This window comes from Histomonas meleagridis (assembly GCF_020186115.1).
Source record: "Histomonas meleagridis strain 2922-C6/04-10x chromosome Unknown contig_95, whole genome shotgun sequence".
Classification (NCBI taxonomy): Eukaryota; Parabasalia; order Tritrichomonadida; family Dientamoebidae; genus Histomonas; species Histomonas meleagridis.
In genome coordinates, this window is record NW_027150927.1 from 340377 (window position 1) to 361543 (window position 21167).

A 21167-nucleotide genomic window follows, 5' to 3' on the forward strand; every position below is an offset into this window, starting at 1 on the left:
ATATAATTGTTGGCGAAGAGGCAGCCAATGGGATTTCTGAAGATGCAGCCAATACTATTTATGATTCCAAACGTATGCTAGGCCGTAGTTTTGAAGAGATAAAAAAAGATATTCCAAAGTGGCCTTTCAAAGTAGTCAAAGATAAAACAGGTTTACCATTGATTCAAGTTCAAGTTAATGATGAAATCAAACAATTATATCCTGAACAAATCTCATCCAAGATTTTAGACGTATTCAGGAAATTTCGGAAGGTCAGATTGAGTTCAAGATAAAAGATGCTGTTGTTACAGTTCCAGCATATTTTAATGATGGCTAACGACAAGCCACCAAAGATGCTGCAACTATTGCAGGTCTAAATGTTTTACGTATTATTAATGAACCAACAGCCGCAGCTATGCATATGGTTATAAGAAGAGATTTAGTGAAAGACGTTATATCTTAATATATGATCTTGGAGGTGGTACATTCGATGTTTCATTACTTGAAGTAGAAGGTGGGAAATTCAAAGTTCTTGTCACAGCCTGTAATACTCATTTAGGTGGACAAGATTTTGATAATCGACTTGTTGATTATTTTTCGAAGAAAATCATAAAATTCTATGGAATTGATCCACGAAATTCACCTCGCACATTAAGTACATTAAAAAACAAATGTGAGGTAGTAAAAACAACATTATCATCTAAAATTACAGCTACATTAAATACCTCCGGATTATTTCCAGGGCATGGAATTCTTAAAGAAATCAAGCGAACAAAATTTGTGGAGATATGTCGAGATCTTTTTGATTCGACATTTGATAGAGTTAATAAAGTTTTAATTGATGCTCAAATGCCAAAATCGCAAGTTACTGATGTTGTACTTATTGGTGGTTCTTCATCGATTAAATATATTCAAGAAAAACTTGAAGAAATGTTTCCTGGAAAAATCCGGAAAAACATTGACCCAAGAACAGCAGTAGCAACTGGCGCAGCGATCCAAGCTGCTATTATTAAAGGGGAACAAAGTTTAAAAGATATTTCTGTTGATGATGTTATACCTCTTACACTTGTAGTAAATGTGAATGGTAAATTTAGTGAAATTCTTAAAAAAAATACAAAAATCCCAACAGAAAATAAGAAGCAGTATGAGCCGCAAAATGATTATGACCAAGAAGTTAGAATCGAAGTTTATGAAGGTGAAAGTGAGAATTTAAATGAGAATCATTACCTCGGAGATATTATTTTACCAGTAGCACTCGCGAAAAAAGACGAAAAGAGATTCATTGACGTAAAGTTTTCGATCAATGAAAACGGAATATTATATGTATCTGCGTTAGACATAAGATCAGGTTGTATGAGAAGTATTAAAATTAACAATAACTCTGGAAGATTGTCCGAAAATGAAAGAGAAAGGTTACGAAAAATTGAAATAGAATATCAACAAAAAAAGGAAATGGATAAACAAAGACTCAAAGCAATGGATGAATTTAATGGGTTTTGTAATGAATGTTTAATTGAATTAAGGAATAAGAATTTATCAAATAATAAAAAAGATAAAATTAAAATGAAAATTAGTGAAATGAAAGATTGGATTAAAAACAATCAAAATAAGGAACCATACGAATATGTAAATAAAAAGAAACATTTAGAAAATGAAATAAAACGTTTGGAAGAAGAAAAAGAAGAAGAATACGGATCAGATGATGAAGATGCTATCAATGAGGAGGAAGAAAGAAGAAGACAACAAGAAAATGAAGAAAGAACAAGACAACAAGAGGAAGAAAGAACAAGACAACAAGAGGAAGAAAGAACAAGACAACAAGAAAATGAAGAAAGAACAAGACAACAAGAAAATGAAGAAAGAACAAGACAACAAGAAAATGAAGAAAGAACAAGACAACAAGAAAAAGAAGAAAGAACAAGACAACAAGAGGAAGAAAGAACAAGACAACAAGAGGAAGAAAGAACAAGACAACAAGAAAATGAAGAAAGAAGAAGACAACAAGAAAATGAAGAAAGAACAAGACAACAAGAAAATGAAGAAAGAACAAGACAACAAGAAAATGAAGAAAGAACAAGACAACAAGAGGAAGAAAGAACAAGACAACAAGAGGAAGAAAGAACAAGACAACAAGAAAATGAAGAAAGAAGAAGACAACAAGAAAATGAAGAAAGAACAAGACAACAAGAAAATGAAGAAAGAACAAGACAACAAGAGGAAGAAAGAACAAGACAACAAGAGGAAGAAAGAACAAGACAACAAGAGGAAGAAAGAACAAGACAACAAGAAAATGAAGAAAGAACAAGACAACAAGAAAATGAAGAAAGAACAAGACAACAAGAGGAAGAAAAAAAGGGAGAAAAAATAAACCCAAATGTGATTCCTCCTGAACCGAATGTGTCATGTTCAATTTCATAATGATTCATTGCTCAAAATAAATGCATGTCTTCTAGCATTATTTTGTTGCTATTTTTACAAAAATTAATTTTTTCGAAATATAAAATAATTTTAATTCACTTTATGAGCGATTTTTTAAAAAAAAGTGATGAATATACTTCATTTAGTCGTACAATCTGAATACGGACCATGGAGATTTTCATTATAAACATTTTCTTCTTTCAGCATTAACAGATACTTATTGTTTTAGGTGCTTTTCTTTCGATTGTTTTCTGTAAACATTTGCTATTCGAGTTGATTTTAATTATTATTAAAACATGCTTCATTTCCATTTCTTATTGAAAATGAAGATTTGATGTATATAGAAGAAGACTCTGAATTATAATTTTTCACGAAGTAAATTTACTATTTCTGTGTAACCTTCTTGTCGTGCAATTTGAATTGCAGTCAAATATTATTAATGTATATTCTAAAATATTAAAACATATTCCAAATTATTCAAATGAATATATTTTGCATTAACATCAATTCCTTCTTTATCTAAAAGTAATTTTACGATTTCGATATTATTATTTTTAACTGCTATATGAAGTGCTGTTTCAAATTATTATAACATATTCTAAATTATCAAAATATATATTAAATTATTAAAACATATATAAAATTATTAAAACATATATAAAATTATTAAAACATATATAAAATTATTAAAACATATTCCAAATTATTCAAATGAATATTTTTTGCATTAACATCAATTCCTTCTTTATCTAAAAGTAATTTTACGATTTCGATATTATTATTTTTAACTGCTATATGAAGTGCTGTTTCAAATTATTAAAACATATATAAAATTATTAAAACATATTCCAAATTATTAAAACATATCCAAAATTATTCAAATGAATATTTTTTGCATTAACATCAATTCCTTCTTTATATAAAAGTAATTTTACTATTTCTATATTATTATTTCTAACTGCTATATGAAGTGCTGTTTCAAATTATTAAAACATGTTCCAAATTATTAAAACATATCCAAAATTATTCAAATGAATATTTTTTGCATTAACATCAATTCCTTCTTTATCTAAAAGTAATTTTACGATTTCGATATTATTATTTTTAACTGCTATATGAAGTGCTGTTTCAAATTATTAAAACATGTTCCAAATTATTAAAACATATTTCAAATTATTAAAACATATTCTAAATTATTCAAATAAATAGTTTCTGCATTAACATCAATTCCTTCTTTATCTAAAAGTAATTTTACGATTTCGATATTATTATTTCTAACTGCTATATGAAGTGCTGTTTCAAATTATTAAAACATATTCTAAATTATCAAAATATATATTAAATTATTAAAACATATTTTAAATTATTAAAATATATTCCAAATTATTAAAACATATAAAAAATTATTCAAACAAATATTTTCTGCATTTACATCAATTCCTTTATCTAAAAGTAATTTTACTATTTCGATATTATTATTTCTAACTGCTATATGAAGTGCTGTTTCAAATTATTATAACATATTTCAAATTATTAAAACATATTCTAAATTATTCAAATAAATAGTTTTTGCATTAACATCAATTCCTTTATCTAAAAGTAATTTTACTATTTCTATATTATTATTTCTAACTGCTATATGAAGTGCTGTTTCAAATTATTAAAACATATTATAAATTATTCAAATGAATAGTTTTTGTATTAACATCTATTCCTTTTTGTTCCACAACATATTTCACAAGTTCAACATTTCCTGATTCTGAAGCAAAATGCAAAATGTTTTTTGGTATTTGATTATTTTGAAGGAAATATTTAACGAGATATAAATTTCCATTCATTGCTGTTTCATTTATATTATCAACATTAAAATTCATTCCTTTTTCTTCCAAAAATGTTAAAATTTCATAATTATCTTTTTTAATACAAAGACTTAACAAATCATTTGTTTTATCTTCATCCATTTTCGGCATTGATTGTATTTTTTCTAATTTATTTTCATAAATATAATAAAAAATATCATTTTGATGAAATTCAATTGCTGTTTCATATGCACCTTCAAATGATGAATGATATTGTTCACATAAATGAATGATTTCTTCATTTCTACCTGCAACTGCATATTTACCTGTGTTTTCTACTTTTGCATTATTCACAAGTAAATATTTAAAACATTTAACTGATCCAAAGAATGCGGCATAATCAATTAATGTAACATTTTCTTGATTAATAAATGAACACCTTTCATAAAGTGATGGTTCGATTGTTTGGTTAAAATCAAAATTTGTTTGCGATGATATTTCTTGAAGGTTTTCTATGTCATCATATCGAATTACTTTTGCTATTTCGTTCGGATTAACTCCTTCTTTAACATACTTCTTATGAAGTTCCCAATTGTTCTTTGAAAGTTTTTTGTAATTATCCAAAAAGTATTTTTCTATTTGATCATTTCTATCATACTCAAATTCTGAATGATTTTTGTTTTGGTTTTCTTCTTCTGTTTTATAATGAGCAAAATATTTTGAATGAATATTTTTGGTAATACTTTTATCAACCAAATTTTGTTCAATTAATTTCTCGATTAAATAATATGATTCTTGTGTGTTAATTTTGGATATACGTTTGATAAAAATTGACATTAATTTAACTATATTTTGATTAATTTCTTCTTCTTTCGTTTGAAGTGTTTTTAAAAAATTTATGGAAATATCAAATGCTTGTTTTTGTGATGAAAATGCATTAAAAACGATGTTACTTATAATAGTATTAAATGTACAAGGATAGTTTGAATCGAATAATTCCAATACTTTTTTAGAGGACGCCTTGAAGTTTTCTTCTGTTAAACTGAATATATTTTTCTCAAGCTCAATTAGGAATTTCAAGCAGGATGAACAAGGCTCAGTCATATCAATGTAAACGCCTAAGGGTGTCCCAAAACCCGAAATTGAGAGTATTGAAAATCTTGGGATTCAAAAAGTCGATAACTATGAGATACTGTCACTTTTCAAAATTGAGAAGTTGAATATTTTTTATTAATGATCTTTGAGCTTTCACTTACGCATTATCGAACAAAACTGGTTGAGGTGAGCTTCGTATTGTTACTAAAAACAAGACATAATAGCTTAAATTTCCTGTAAAGATTGAACAAATATAATTTTTTCGATAGTTGAATTTTTATGTTTTTGATCAACATATTATATATAACTCTTCCACAATGGATTAATGCTGCTGATATATCAGAAAGTTGAACAAAATAAATTTCTTTTTGATTACATTTGATGATTAAAAATGCATTTTTTAAAACCACCAAACCGTTGTCAGATCGATTTGAATGGAGATATTCTCAAATTTTCTGAGTGCCCAGAATATTTGTATAAATTACAAAAAGTGTAAAAAGTATTTATCACTTTTTTGTAAAAAAGTGACCAGTCTCATAAGTTATTAACGATTTCTTCTCGCACAAAGGAATTTTCCTAATGATTTTATCCAAGATATCTTTTCGAGCTTCCATATCTGCATTTGGATTTGTATCTTCTTATCAAGTCGACCCGGTCTTAGCATCGCCTCATGAGGATTACGAAAACTCGTCCTCGATCTTCAACGCCATCCATTTCTGTCAACAATTGAATTACAACTCGAGAAGCAGCTTTTAATCGCCGGAAACTTCGGTTCTTTCTCTCGAAAGCGAACACTATCATTAACAGCATTGGACGAAGTCAATTATGTCATCGATCGCGCAGCAGTTAATTAATGTAATAACGACACCGATTGAAGTTAAGTCATTTTATATACCGAATAACGATGAAATTATTATTGTGTTGTATGTGTTGTCGTATAAAGTAAAGGGAATGTTTAGGAAGTGGAGACGAAGTTGCCAATGACAATGATATGTGTTATGCGTGTTGACTTTGATGATGCCTAAGAATGCCGAGAAGAAACAAATTTTGGAATTTATGAAACTGAAAATGAAACAAATCCGAATGGAAATTAACCATTTTTATCAATAAATTTGTTTGTAGTTATTATGTATTTGTTTTAGTTATATTACAAATGTAATTAAATTTGTTTGTAGTTATTTGTTTTTGTTATTAAAAAATGTTTTTAAATTTGTTTGAGTTATTTAATCGTCAATAATTTTTACACATTATATTAATATATAACAAATATATATTAAATAATTAGAAAAAACGATGACACGATGGCCGAGTGGTTAAGGCGTGGGATTAGAGTCCCCATGGGCTTGTCCCGCATCAGTTCGAATCTGGTTCGTGTCGTTTTTTATTTTTTGAAAATATCCAAATTTTTTTTGACAATATTAAAAAAATTAAAAAATTGATTTTTAAAATGTTATTCGTATTTAGTATAACACCAAATCCGACATTCCATGTTCTTTAAAAACACTGTAATTATCAAAAATCAAATTTGTTAACATATCTAAAGATTTATTTTAGTCCATCGAGTACAGAGCGTATTGATGGTCTCGCCAGGCCAAGCTGGTCAAAGAGAGAATAATTTACTGTATAATCTACTTTCAATGGCATCGTGACTAATCCTCCTTTATAATCAAGCTTGTTAAGAAAGTTATTATCTGTGTTTGGCTGTTCTTCAATTTCTTCCTCTTCTTCTTCGATTTCATCTTCGTAATCTTCAAGTTTTTCATCCAAATTTCTTCGGGGTGGAAACATTGTTGGCTTGCTGTCGAAGAACGCATAGTCTTCGTAATCGTCTGGTCGTGAAGGGCGTGTCATTTCCAAGAAACGTTGTGAATTCTTCTGAATTTCTTCTGTTGAGAATGAATCTTCAGGGGCGCCAATATAATGAAGGTACATACAATCTGCTTTGGTACACTTTTGACCGCACAGGAAAGATGAACAATACTTTGATGTACCAAATGAAGCTTTAATTTGATGTCCGTCAATAACAAAGGATTCCAGTGCATACAAACATTCCCATGCATCCTCTACATTGACAAACGTAATATAAGCTGAAACTGTTGGTTTTTGATAGCTATTATTATGAAGTGTTTGATTCACAACAATTTTTTTGATCGGACCATATTGACCAAAATACTCATATCTATTAAGCGTTTCTTCTTGCGCAATTGAAACTGGAATACCAATTACGTATATAAGATCTCTTTGGATAACTCTGAATTTGGAAAGTCCAGCCCTTTCTGGCAGTGGATTTACTCTACCACGAACGGATCCACCTTTTCCCATTGATCCTGTTTTTGATGATAAATCAGAATGTCCTTTTCCGAATGATCTACTCATAATTATAAAGATTATAACCGTTAGTATGTAAATCATAGAATACTAAATTTCAATGCCAATAAAAGCAGAGAAGAAAAAAGTCAATAAATTTAATAATATTTCACAAATTATCAGACAATACATACAAAATCATACTAAATAAGAACAGTTATAAAGAAATATTTTTTAAAAAAACAAAGAAATAACATAGATATTATTAGTTTTAATCATATTCATCACGAATGATATCTGGCCGGCCATTTAACACATAAATCAATGATTTACATAACGGGGCACCCAAACAAAAAGTTTGAAAATTTAAAGCAAATCGTTTTTATTATTTTTACTTTCTTTGAATACACTTGTTTCTGCCTCTATATCTTTTTCGCCAGCTTTTGCTCTGTATATATTTTCGAAGTCTGCCTTTTTTGAACATTTTACTTTAATTTCTCTACAAGTTGAGAAAAATATGATATCAAGTAAGTTTGTGAACGGGAGGATCGTGAAGATCCAAAAGATGACTTTCATGAAAGGTTTTGTCATAATTCTTACAATTGATGGAATTTGATTTCCGACAATTAAAGGTTGTGCGTCAACGTTAACATATCTTTGACTTGATATTCCGGAATTTTTGGCTTTTATTGAGTAATATTCATTTTTCATGTCTTCGCTCCAAATTGGTAAAATCTCAAAACTTACACATAATGGAGAATTCCTTGGGATGACAACAGTCTTTTCTGTTTCTTCCCAGGACTTATATTCGATGTACTTATAAAGGCTTGTTGGTCCATTGTAAATTCTTTGATTGATTTGAAATATTGGTGGAGATGTTCGAACTTCAGCAATTTTTTCCGTGAGTTCGGACAGTGAATAAAACTTAGCACCGATAAAATGATAGTATGGAAGCCACCCGGAAAGATCGACTGAAAGTGTTGTAACAAGATTAAATATTAAACATAAAACATAAGCTACTCCAAACATATATATCAATAATTCGTATGTGCCTTTAGTTGTATGGAAATGTTTTACGAGGCAATATATTGAACTAATCACAACAGCAAGTGAAACTGGTCCAATAATAGAAACAAAGGTTTGGAAAATAAAATAACATTTGGATTGGGTTTTAAGTACCCTAAGTTTTTTAACACAAACATATATGTAAGTAATTATGAAAGGAATTAAAAATACTGCAACTGTTAATGAATAAACAAAAGCGACGTCTTTCTCTTCAGTATCAAATATAGTCGTGTTGGTTTCAGAAGATACAAGTTCCAAAAAAATTAAACCAAACATATTTGTTGGCGCAGTGATTGATCAAGCAGGTAACAAAAGGAGAATAACGTTTTGAAAAAATTTGTAACTTTTGAATCGCTCATATTCAAAAGTTTTATCCGGATTCAACCTGCCCCAGGGGGTGCCCTTGCAGAGTGAAGTGAAGAATGATTTTGTAACTATTTAAAAATTGAATTAAATTAAGTATAATTTTTTTTTAAAAAGTAATCTTATATGATATTACCATCTTGAATGATCTTATACAATTAAAAATGATGAAGATAAAAAATTTACAGATTAAAAATGGGTGAAATATGCATATGTTGATATAAAGACATTTGGGAATGATTTTGCAAAATTTATCATATTCGAAAATTTATAGAGCGTAAGCTTTACTTATTCTTGAAATTTGGGGCAGAAGCGTTTTAGATATCTAATTTTTGATGACAAAAAATATATTTCACTAATTCAGCTATTGATATGATTAAGAAAGTTATTTATAATGAATACCCTGGTGTCGCTCCAATTCGCCTTATTCAAATTTTTGCCACTGGGATTTGAAAATAAAACCGTTTTCAGTCAGACACAAGGAATTTAATTTCCATGATGCCCATGATATACAAAAGCTTTGGTCAATGCAAATGAAATACTTCATGCTCTAGTTCTCTCTACATGAATCTTATCTCTTTATCTTATAATTTTGATTATCAATTTAAAATTTCTCTACATATAATTAAATTAAAGTAAAAAAGTAGCATCATTTAAAATACTCATTACAAGTAAGGTACAAAAAGATGTCGAAACATACTAATTTAATTATTCGTATAAATAAATATTTTGATTATTTCGAAATTTCTTTACCGAATAATAAACTCAAAAGCATTAAGTTAATAGGTTATTAGGATTACTGATTTAAGCGTTAGCAATACATTACAATTTTTAATATAAAAAATTAAATATATAAACAAAAATTTTTAAATATGTTTATTGTTATTGAGTCATATATTTAGCTCTATTCAGGTCTAAACATCTGACGTTTTATGTAATTAAAAAAATTAATGAAATAATTATATATTCATAAATTTCCCATGATTCAGTAATTGTGTTCTCACTTATATGTTCCCAAGCGGCTAGTAAATATTGAACTGCTGTTTCTTTGTTGAATTTAGTATTGAACTCATTTTGATATGATTTTTTGAAAAGTCTATCTGCTGTTGCCTCTGAGCTCCCAAACACCAATCGATTTAATGACTGTAACTCATCTGTTAAGCCTGCAGGGATGAATAATAATTCAATATTCAAATTGTCAGCACACTCATGGATCTTTCGAGTTTGATGAGCCTTAAATTGATCAACAATCAAATATATCTTTTCGTCGTCATTAAAATTGTTTCGAAGAAACTCTGAATATTGCTCAGATGTTGATTCTGTTGTCCAACCATTGCTTGATCTAGATGTGGAATTGTGATATGAGATATCTTGTAAATTTTTTTCACTTCGCTCAGTGGTACCTATAGCAATAATGAAAAGAGTAAGCTTTGTTCCATCAGCCTTTATACTTGCCATTACACTAATACTTTGTTCGGAGTTAGCATTGACATTAGCTTTAACATTGTCTGATCCTGTTTCAGACCAAATCAAAATTCCTCCTGGAAAACTTTTCCAACATGTTTCATCGGAATTAATAACTTTAGATCTATCAACTGTTGATAAAAGCTTCTGAATTTTTTGATTGAATTCATTTTTTTCTTCATCAGATATTGTTGGTCTTTTTTTCGCGTGAGGTTTCCTCGATGAAATTCTATTTCGTTTCTTGAAGTCATTATTGATAAATCCTATGCTAATTAAAAAATCTTCTTTGATCATTTCTTCAATAGTATATTTTTCGAGATAAGCTTGGTATGCAATGTCAATAAAATTTTCGTCATTAAAATATAAACCTTGAGATATGAAATTAGCAACGATATAATTTTTAATTGCAGTTTCTTATTCATTGGTGAATATCCGATGACTGATGCCATGGTTGTCGTCTCATGGTCTTTATTTGTTGTTTAACTCCATTTTCTTTCTCCAATATTTTAACGTTGATTCTGGAATTTCTGTTTTTTGAGATAATTTGTAAATTGATTCTGAACCACTTAGAATTTTGTCAATAACTATTTGTATTTTCTTTCTGACGTCTCGACGCGTGTAATCATTGTGTGGTTTCCCACTGAATACAGGTCTAACTTAAATTTTTCAGATGTCGGTTCAATGCCGTTTATTAATTATTTTGACTAGCATTTAAAATTTGAATACGGCGAATTGGAGCGACACCAGGGTATTCCAAGAGAACAGGTCCTATTCTAATTTTCTTATAGATTTTAAATATTTTATTTATAATTAAATAACATATGATGTATTTTATTACATATATCTTTTTTTATCCAATAACAAACTATAAATATAGATATTTATATTTATATTTTCGTGTATTGATAATGATCGGTTCGATTAGGTTTCAGTTTTTGGATCAAATAAACTATTCAAAAATGAATACATGTAGTAACTGGGACCCAAAGCAATTCACGCTAGATTGGAAGATCATAAAAACCGAACCAATTTATATGGAACCTTCTGTATTTATCTGATCAGATTTGACAAACTTTGTTTCAAAAGCAAACCTCGAATTAGGATCCAAACAATATGATGATTGTGTTAAAAATTTCTGAATAAAAGAATTTATTTTTGGAAAAAAAAGTTATCAATATCATTAAAATCTTTTATAAGGCCTTATAATATCAACAATTTATAAATGGCTTAGAGAAAATTAGATTTTTTCTAAATTTGATTTTTATAGAAATATTCAAAATTTACCTTCTATAATGAACTTTTGGAAGGATTTATATAATTTTGATACAATTTTATGTTCATTATCAGTAGATGCAATGAAAGTTGATGAGGATTTGGTTATCGATCATAATGGAAATGTTTATGGAACTATAAAAAAAAATGCGAATTAAAAACCCTTCAAGTTATTATCAGAACCAAATAAAATATTTTCCTTTTTATCATAAATATCTGACAAAAAATGACTTAATTTCAAATTTATTTATTGTAATTGTTTGTTTTTTGTCTACTATTCATGCTTTTCCTGTTTTTGTTTATGAATCGAATAAAGGAACAGCAGATGATAATCTTATAAAAATTATAGATAATATTATAAATATGCTCAATGCATATTTGATAAAAACAGGTTACATTGGATCTGATGCAGACCAAAATTATAGAGAAAAAATAAAAAAAACATTTTTAAGCTTAGCAAGAAATATTACAAATAAAAATATAATTATAACTGATATTGATAGAAATCAGCCAATGTGGACAAATGATTCTGCACACTTATTAAAACGTGCTCACTCAAGGCTGGTTTCCAAAAAAGTTCTATACGCTTCAAAATGTGATCAGTTTGAAAACTCTAAACATAAAATATCAACTCGAAAATCACAAGAAATTAATAATGATCTTCTATCAAGTTGGTTTAGACTTAATACATTAGATGGAATGGATGATTTCTATCCATATTATATTTTCTGTGGAAAAACATTATGTAATGCATTTCAATCTGATCATAGACCTTTAATTTTATTATTAGTACCACTAACATGCATAAACAATGTATTAAGAAATAAATATTCATCGAAAAGAAAAATTAATATTATGCTATTTAGGTTATTTTATTTTGCTTTTTTATTATGGATGGTTAAAGGTACAATGCGATAATACAGATAAAGAAAAGAAGAAGGAAAATTATTTGTCAATATTTACAATGGACTTTTGCATTGATTGTTGTAATTATTTAAGTTCTGTAATACATTCTTTCCAATTAATTGAAAACGTGTTTTGTTTGTCAAGGATAGATTCCATCCTATCTGAACATAATTTTTCACAATTAAGATACTATGGTGGTAAAGATCAAACAATTGTATCAATTGAAAGATCTATCAATAAATTATTAATTTTTAGAAAAATTGGAGGGATTGAACCCAAAATAAAAAAAAGATTATTTGATGCTAGTAATATTGAAAGTGGTAAAATAATGCTTGAAAATGAGCTGATTTTCAAAGTAAGAATATTCGCAATTAAAATATTAGCAAGAACTGAGGGAAAATTCCCAAAAAAAGGACCTTATTATGAAATACAATGTGAAAATGTTGATTATGAGATATTTGATACTTGGGAAAATGAATTAATTAATTTTCTTTGTGTGAATTTCCTTATAAGATAAAATTAGTGCAAACAGATGGTCAATGCATTTATCTAGGTATAAAATCATCCAAAAAGTAGGAAGAAATATTGTAGCGAGATACGTAACATCATTAATAAGTACCGATTTCCACGAATATCAGAAGATGAAATCGAGGAAATATGTGATAATGATGTTGAGATTATATAGTAAACACCATCCAAATAAACTACTTATTATTGAGAAGAATTAATGTATAAAAATGAGAATTAATTAATGATTTCAATTTATATTTAGTTTAATAAAGCATAAATTATATTACTCATAATGGATAAATTATTAAATAATTATAATGTACATATAAATATATAGCATATATATTATATATTGATAAAGATATTTTCATTTTATGTCGAGTTTATAAATGATAAATTGAATACTAGGTGAAGTGATCTTTCAACGTATAATTATAGTGAAAAAGTCAACCCTGTCTCAGAAATCAGAAAAAAATTTCCTGATTGGCTACAGGTCTCATTTTTTTAGATATCAAATAAATAAACATATTTATAGAAATGCCATAAAAAAACTAATTTTCTAGAAAACAGAATTTTGATATCTACTATCATTATCGAAATAATTCCAAAATAATTTTCCGACTTTCCAATTTTAACTAGAAAGTCAATAATTCTCTTATAAATATTTGATTATTTTTAATATGCAAAATGATATATAATGGAATATATAAAACACCTAAAATTATGTGCGTAAACCAATTTTATATGAAGATATATTTATTTTATTTCTAAATGTCAAATCTTTAAATAAAAGTTTTTGTCTTATAAAGATATAAGAATATTATATACTGTTATTATTAATTTTTGCTATATATTTTTTAAGGATTAATATAATGAAAACAACGAGATGATTATATTCTATTTGGTGTCGAACGACCGTTTAGAGAATAGGACCCGTTATATTTCAAGGGAAATGATCATTCTATTCGAGAGCGTCAAACCCGATGATTTGTATAGTTTATTTTGGAACGATAATGATCAATTTCCATAAATGGTACAACAAGATCAAGACTATGAAAACTTATTACTCTATCTTAAGGAAATTATTTTCAGCTTGGACCTTGATAACGTTAATGATGTAGTTACAAAAATCATGAGAATTTTTGATGATGAACATCCATATTCTTTCTGTTATTATATTACACACTTAATATATAGGTCTTATTTCATTCAAATGAAAAATATATATACTTATTTTCAATTCCTAAAAGTATTTAATAAACAGGAAAAAATCATTCAAACGAATATAAACATATTAAAAATCTTAATAAAATATCTTTCTAAAAGTGATGAAATTGAAGCAAAGTTTTTTTTTATGATGATGATTAAAGAAAATATCATTGATGAGGCATTTTTAGCAGGGGAAAATAATAAAACTCAACAGGATTTCTTAAAAGAATTGCTTAAATCTGAGGGTGAAATGTCAGATGATGATTTAGATCATATATTGGAATTATATTGTGAAGGGCATAATCCAATTGAAATTGCAAAAATAATTCGAAATGATGAAATAGATGAACTTCAAGAAATTACATCGCAAACAAATTTTGATTTTGATCAAACAATTGAACCATCACTTTATGAAAGATGTTCATTTGTTAATCACGAAAATGTTTCATTAGTTGATTATGCCGCATTTTTTGGATCAGTTAAATGTTTTAGATATTTACTTGTGAATGGATCAAATATAGATAACACAGGTAAATATGCAGTTGCAGGTGGAAACTTAGAAATCATTCATTTATGTGAACAATATCATTCATCATTTGAAGATGCTTATAAAACAGCAATTCAATTTCATCGAAATGATATTTTTAAATATATGAAGCAAAATTCCCAATCCCCTCTAACAACAGAAATGTTGAATGAACTTGGAGAGGAATGCATTAAATATGAAAATTATGAGATTTTTTTTGTTTTAGTAGAAGAAAATATGTTAATTAATAATGATATGGTAAATATCGCTGCAGAAAATGGTGATTTATATCTTATCCAATATTTTATCAGAAGATGTGCGATTGGAGAAAATACATTAATTTTTGCGATGTTTTCAGACAATATGGAAGTAGTAAAAGAAATTCTTCAAAAAAATACCATATCAATCGATGTTAATGTTAGAAGTCTTTATTTGTTTTATTTGATATTTATTTTAATAATTTGAAATTTGAAAATAATTTTTGGAAATTAATTATATTATTTAAAACAACACTTATGCTTGCATCTGAAGAAGGTTATACGGAAATAGTTACATTACTTCTTGAAAAAGAAGAAATTGATATTAATGCAAAAGATATATGTTTTATATGTTTAAATTTTATTTTAATGATATAATGTTATTAAATGATATTTGAAAATTATTTGAAATATTTAATTCAGCACTTATTTTTGCAGCTTTGCATGAAAATTTAGATATAGTAAAATTACTTATCAATCATAAAAATACTAATGTTAACATAAAAGATATTTATTTGTTTTATTTAAAATTTGATATAATTTTCTAATATTTCATAATAATATTAGGAAAAAAATTTAAGTATTTAAAACTGCACTTATAATTGCATGTAAGAAAAATAATGTAAAAATGGTACAACTACTTCTTGAAAATAATAAAATTAAAGTTAATGAAAAAGATACTCATATATTTTATTTAAAATTTGTTTTGATAATATCATATTTTGTAAAGATATTTGGGGATTGTTTAAAATGTTTAAAACTGCTCTAATATGTGCATCTAAAAAAGGTTATTTTGAAATCATCAAATTACTTTTAAAAAATAATGAAATTGATCTATGTATAAAAGATATTTCATTCAATAATTTAAAATTTGTATATATATCTTGATGTTTCTAAATAGAACATGGAAATTATTATTATTATTATTACCAGCATTTAATTATGCATGTTTTAATGGTAATGTTGAAATAATTAGAAAACTTCTTGAAAATAAAAACATTGATATTAATGTTAAAGGCATTTTTTTATTCATTATTCTGTTTATTTTAATAATTTGATATTTCAAAATAATATTTGGAAATTATTTTAATCATTTTATACTCCACTTATAATGGCATCTTCTGAAGGTAATACAGAAATAGTTAAATTACTTATTGAACAAAAAGGTATTGACGTTAATGCATCAGGTTATGTTAATATTACTGATTTTATGTTTTAAAAAAATATATGATAATTATATTAATTATTTTGTACAGCTCTTATAAAAGCATCCACTGGTGATTCAAAAATAGTTGAAATGCTTCTCAGTCATGAAGGAATTGATGTTAATGCTCAAGAGATTTATTAATTTTAATTCAAGCTTATTTTGATTATTTGATATTTCTAAATGATATTTGGAAATTATTCAAATTTTTTAAAACAGCACTTATGAATGCAACACAAGGTGATTATATAGAAAATGTTAAGTTACTACTTAAACATAAAGATATTAATGTTAATATTCGAGATGTGTCTTTGTAAGTATTCAAATTTGTTTTAATGATTTTGGATTCGAATATAAGATTTGGAAATCATTTAAATTATTTTATACGGCTCTTGTAATCGCAGCTGAAGATAATCACATAGAAATAACTAAATTACTTCTTGAGCAAAAAGGAATTGATATCAATATCAGAACTGTTGATATAATTTAAATAAAATTTGTTTAACTAAAAGGATATTTCAAAATTAATATTGGAAATTATTTATGTTTTTTTCAACACCACTTATGAAAGCACTTCTAAAAGGTAGTGATGAATCTGTATTATTGTTTTTTGAATATGGAAAATTTGATGCTATTGAGAAAAATCTTTATATGTTTTGTTTTGTTTTTGTTTTAATAATTTGATATTTTAATTTTTTTAGAATTTATTGAAAATATATGAAATAGCTCTTATTTTTGCAGCAAAACAGAATAACATTGATATTATGAAACTTATTGTAAAGAATAAAGATATTGATATAAATTGTAAAGATCTTTATTTTTTATATTTAATGAGATCTCAAAATAATACTTGGAAATCATTTAAGGTATTTAAAACAGCTCTTATATGTGCTGCTGAAATTGGTAATACAGAAATAGTGAAATTTCTTCTTGAACAAAATGGAACAAATATTAATGCTAAAGATGTTTATATTATTGTTTTTATGTTTATTCAAATAATTTAATATTACTAATAAACATTTGGAATTTATATAAATTATATAAAACAGCATTAATGTTAGCTTCAGCAAATTTCCATCCAGAAATTGTAAGCTTACTTATGAAAAAAGAAGGAATTGATATCAATGCTCAAGATGTTAATAAATTATATTTAATATATTCAAAAAATATTTTTAGTTTCAAAATCATTATTGGGAATTATTAAAATTATTTGAAACTGCATTAATGGCTTCAATTAATAATGGTAAAGTGGATATTGTTAAAAAACTTCTTGATTTCAAAGAAATTGATACCAATGCTAAAAATGGTTCACAATTTTATTTAATTTTTATATTATAAATTTATTATTTCAACATAATAATTGGAATTTAATTCTTTTTCTTATGACAGCTTTTATGTTAGCAGTAGCAAATCATAAAAATGAAGTTATTAATGAATTTATCAAGCAAAAAAGAATGGATATCAATGATAAAAAAAGAATTCATTAACTTTTTTTGAATTTTATTAAGATTATTCATAGTTTTATCATGATATTTTTTACTAAAATTGAAACTATTTTAATGCAAAAAAGTGAATCTGAAATTATCCAATTAATTCATAACGAAAAAGATATTATACACAATTTCATAAATATATATTATAATAATTTCAAGTCTTTTAAAAATTTTCAAAATTTTAATAATATATTTGGAATTTATTTACTTTATATAGAACTTTTCTTATGATTATAACTGAAAAAGGTTATACCGAAGCTGTTAAATTACTTCTTGAGCAAGATCAACTTAATATTAATATTAATGATAAAGATTTAAATTTATTTAGTTTTATGTTTCTTGTGATAATTATATGTTTTAAAATAGTATTTGGAATTTATTAATATATATTAAAACAGTTCTTATGATTGCATCTGATAAAGGTTATAGCGAAACAGTTAAATTACTTCTTGCTAATGACCAAATTAATATTAATGATAAAGATGTAAATTTATTTTTATTCATATTTATTATAATAATTATGTGTTTATAAATAATATATGGGAATTATTTAAATTGTTTCGAACAGCTTTAATGATTGCAGCTCAAAGTGGTCATACATCAATTATTGAATTACTTCTTGATCGAAAAGAAATCAATATAAATGAAGAAAATTTTTATTTTCTTTAATTAATGTATATTTCAAATATTTGTTTATTAAAAATTAAATTTGGCATTTATATAAATCAATTGAAACAGCGTTGATTATTGCAACCAAATATAATTATACAGAAATTGTTGAAATCCTTCTTAATCGGAAAGAAATCAATGTCAATTCAAAAGATATTTATTTAAATATTATAGAATTCCTTTAAATAAATTCAAGCTTATTTAAAATATATAGAATTTATTCAAATCAATTAGAACAGCTCTTATTTCTGCAATTTATAAAGGTTATACTGAAATAGCCCTATTATTACTTAAACAAGAAACTATTGATGTTAATGTTAAATGTGTTTATATTTATTATTTAATTTTTGTTTTAGCAATTTTCTATTTCAATATAATATTTGAGAATTCATCAACTTTTTTGAAACAGCACTTATGTATGCATCAAATAAAAATAATATAGAAGTAGTAGAAATGATCTTGAAAAATCCTATGATTGAAGTCAATGCTAAAAATACTTAATTAATTTATTTAAAATATATTTTACTAATTTTGGATTACAAAATAATATTTGGAAATTATTTAAATTGTTTAATACAGCACTTCATATGGTATCTAAAGAAGGTTATATAGAAATAGTTAGATTACTTCTTGAACATAAAGGAATTGATATTAATGATAGTACTTATTTAAATATTTTGGAATTTGTTTTTTAAAACATAATATTTCGAAATAAATTTCGGTGTTTTTTAGACCATTTGTCAACACCTCTTATGATTGCATCTTTTTATGGTCACACAAACATTGTTAAATTACTTCTTGAACAAGAAGGAATTGAAATCAATTCCAATAATAGTTATATTATTTTAATATTATATGGTATTTATTCCAATTATTTGATACAGCACTTATTTCAGCAATCAAATATGAACATTTTCAAATAGCTAAATTACTTATTTCACATGAAAAAATTGATATCAATATTAGAAATATTTATTCCTTTATAATAAAATTTATCTTAATGTTATAATATATCTAAATAATATTTGGTGTTTTTTTATATTATTTGATACAGCACTATTTTTAGCAATCGAACATAAACATTTTCAAACAGCTAAATTGCTTATTTCACATGAAAAAATTGATATCAATATTAGAAATATTTATTCCTTTATAATAAAATTTATCTTAATGTTATAATATATCTAAATAATATTTGGTGTTTTTTTATATTATTTGATACAGCGTTATTTTTAGCTTTGATAAACCATGAATTTGAAATGGTTGATTTACTTCTTAAGAAAGAAGAAAGAATTATCAATGATAAGAATATTTTTTTGCTTTTGATAAATTTTGTTTATATAACATAAAATTATAATAATAAATTTGGAAGTCATTCAAAATATGTAAAACATTACTTATGATTGCAGCTCGAAGGAACTATGAAGATTTATTAAAATATCTTTTATCATTCAAAGGAATTGATATTAATTCTAAAAGTATTTCTGAGTTTTATTTAATATTTACATATATTATTTCATGTTATAAAAAAATATTTGGAATTTTTACAAATTATTTGTAACAGCACTTATGTATGCATCTGAAAGAGGAAATATAAATATTGTAAAAATACTTCTTGAACAAGAAGGAATTGATATTAATGCTGAAGACATCTGATTATTTTGTTTGAAATTTATTTTAATAATTTGATATTTTAAAATAATATTTGGTAATTATTTATATTATTTAAAACAGCACTGATTTATTCAGTATGTCATGGTCATTATTATATTACCAAATTACTTTTAAATCAAAATGGAATTCATGTAAAAGCTAAAGGAGTTTATTTAATTTATAGTATATTTATTTTAAAATTTTTTCATTTGAATATAATATTTGGAAATTATTTTTATTATATGAATTAATATACTTTTTTGCAGCTAAAGAAGGTTATGTTCATGCTATTGAAGAACTCATTAATCAAGAAGATTTTAATATCAATGCTCGTGATGAAATTTTATTTAATTTTTCTATCTTTCAATTTAAAATTTGGATTTTATTTAAATAATTTAGAACTGCACTTATGTATGCATGTAAAAATGGACATATAAAAATAGTAGAATTACTTTTGAAACAAAAAGGATTTCAAGTAAATGTAAAAGATATTAAATTGTTTTATTTTATATTTGTTTTGATTATTTGAAGTTTTAATATAATATTTGGAAATTATTCAAATTATTTAAAACAGCACTTATATGGGCTCAATATACAAAAGTAAATGGAATTATTAAATTACTTTGTGAAAATAAGAAAGTTAACAAAGAAATTGCTGATATCTTATTCACAGTTTTAATGTATGCTTTGACTTCTTAGTTTTTACATATCTTATTTGGAATTATTATGAATCATTTAATAGTGCTGTTTATTATTCATATGTGTTAAATAATATAGAAGGTCAAGAATTATTACTATATTAAATAAAGGAATTAAATTAATGAATTATTGAAATACCTAATGTGATGAGAATGATAATATTAATAGAAATATTAATAAAAAATGCCTAAATGAAAAAAATAATTTAGAAATATTTTATAAAAAGGAAACGTTTAACACGACGGTTTTTGGTTTTGATTATAAACGTATCCAAATTAA

At 25.4% G+C, this 21167-nt stretch overlaps 2 protein-coding genes across 2 annotated transcripts; one reads left to right on the top strand and one right to left on the bottom strand.

Annotated features, from left to right (window-relative positions):
• Positions 1-828: 828 nt before the first annotated feature.
• Positions 829-2397, top strand: GO595_009793 (uncharacterized protein; the record flags this gene model as incomplete). The annotated part of the gene is made up of 1 exon (XM_067923518.1): positions 829-2397. One exon carries the CDS (start codon positions 829-831, stop codon positions 2395-2397), a length of 1569 nt encoding a protein of 522 aa, XP_067770103.1.
• A 4439-nt stretch (positions 2398-6836) lies between these two features.
• On the bottom strand, positions 6837-7667 carry GO595_009794 (uncharacterized protein; the record flags this gene model as incomplete). The annotated part of the gene is made up of 1 exon (XM_067923519.1): positions 6837-7667. One exon carries the CDS (start codon positions 7665-7667, stop codon positions 6837-6839), a length of 831 nt encoding a protein of 276 aa, XP_067770104.1.
• Positions 7668-21167: the final 13500 nt, after the last annotated feature.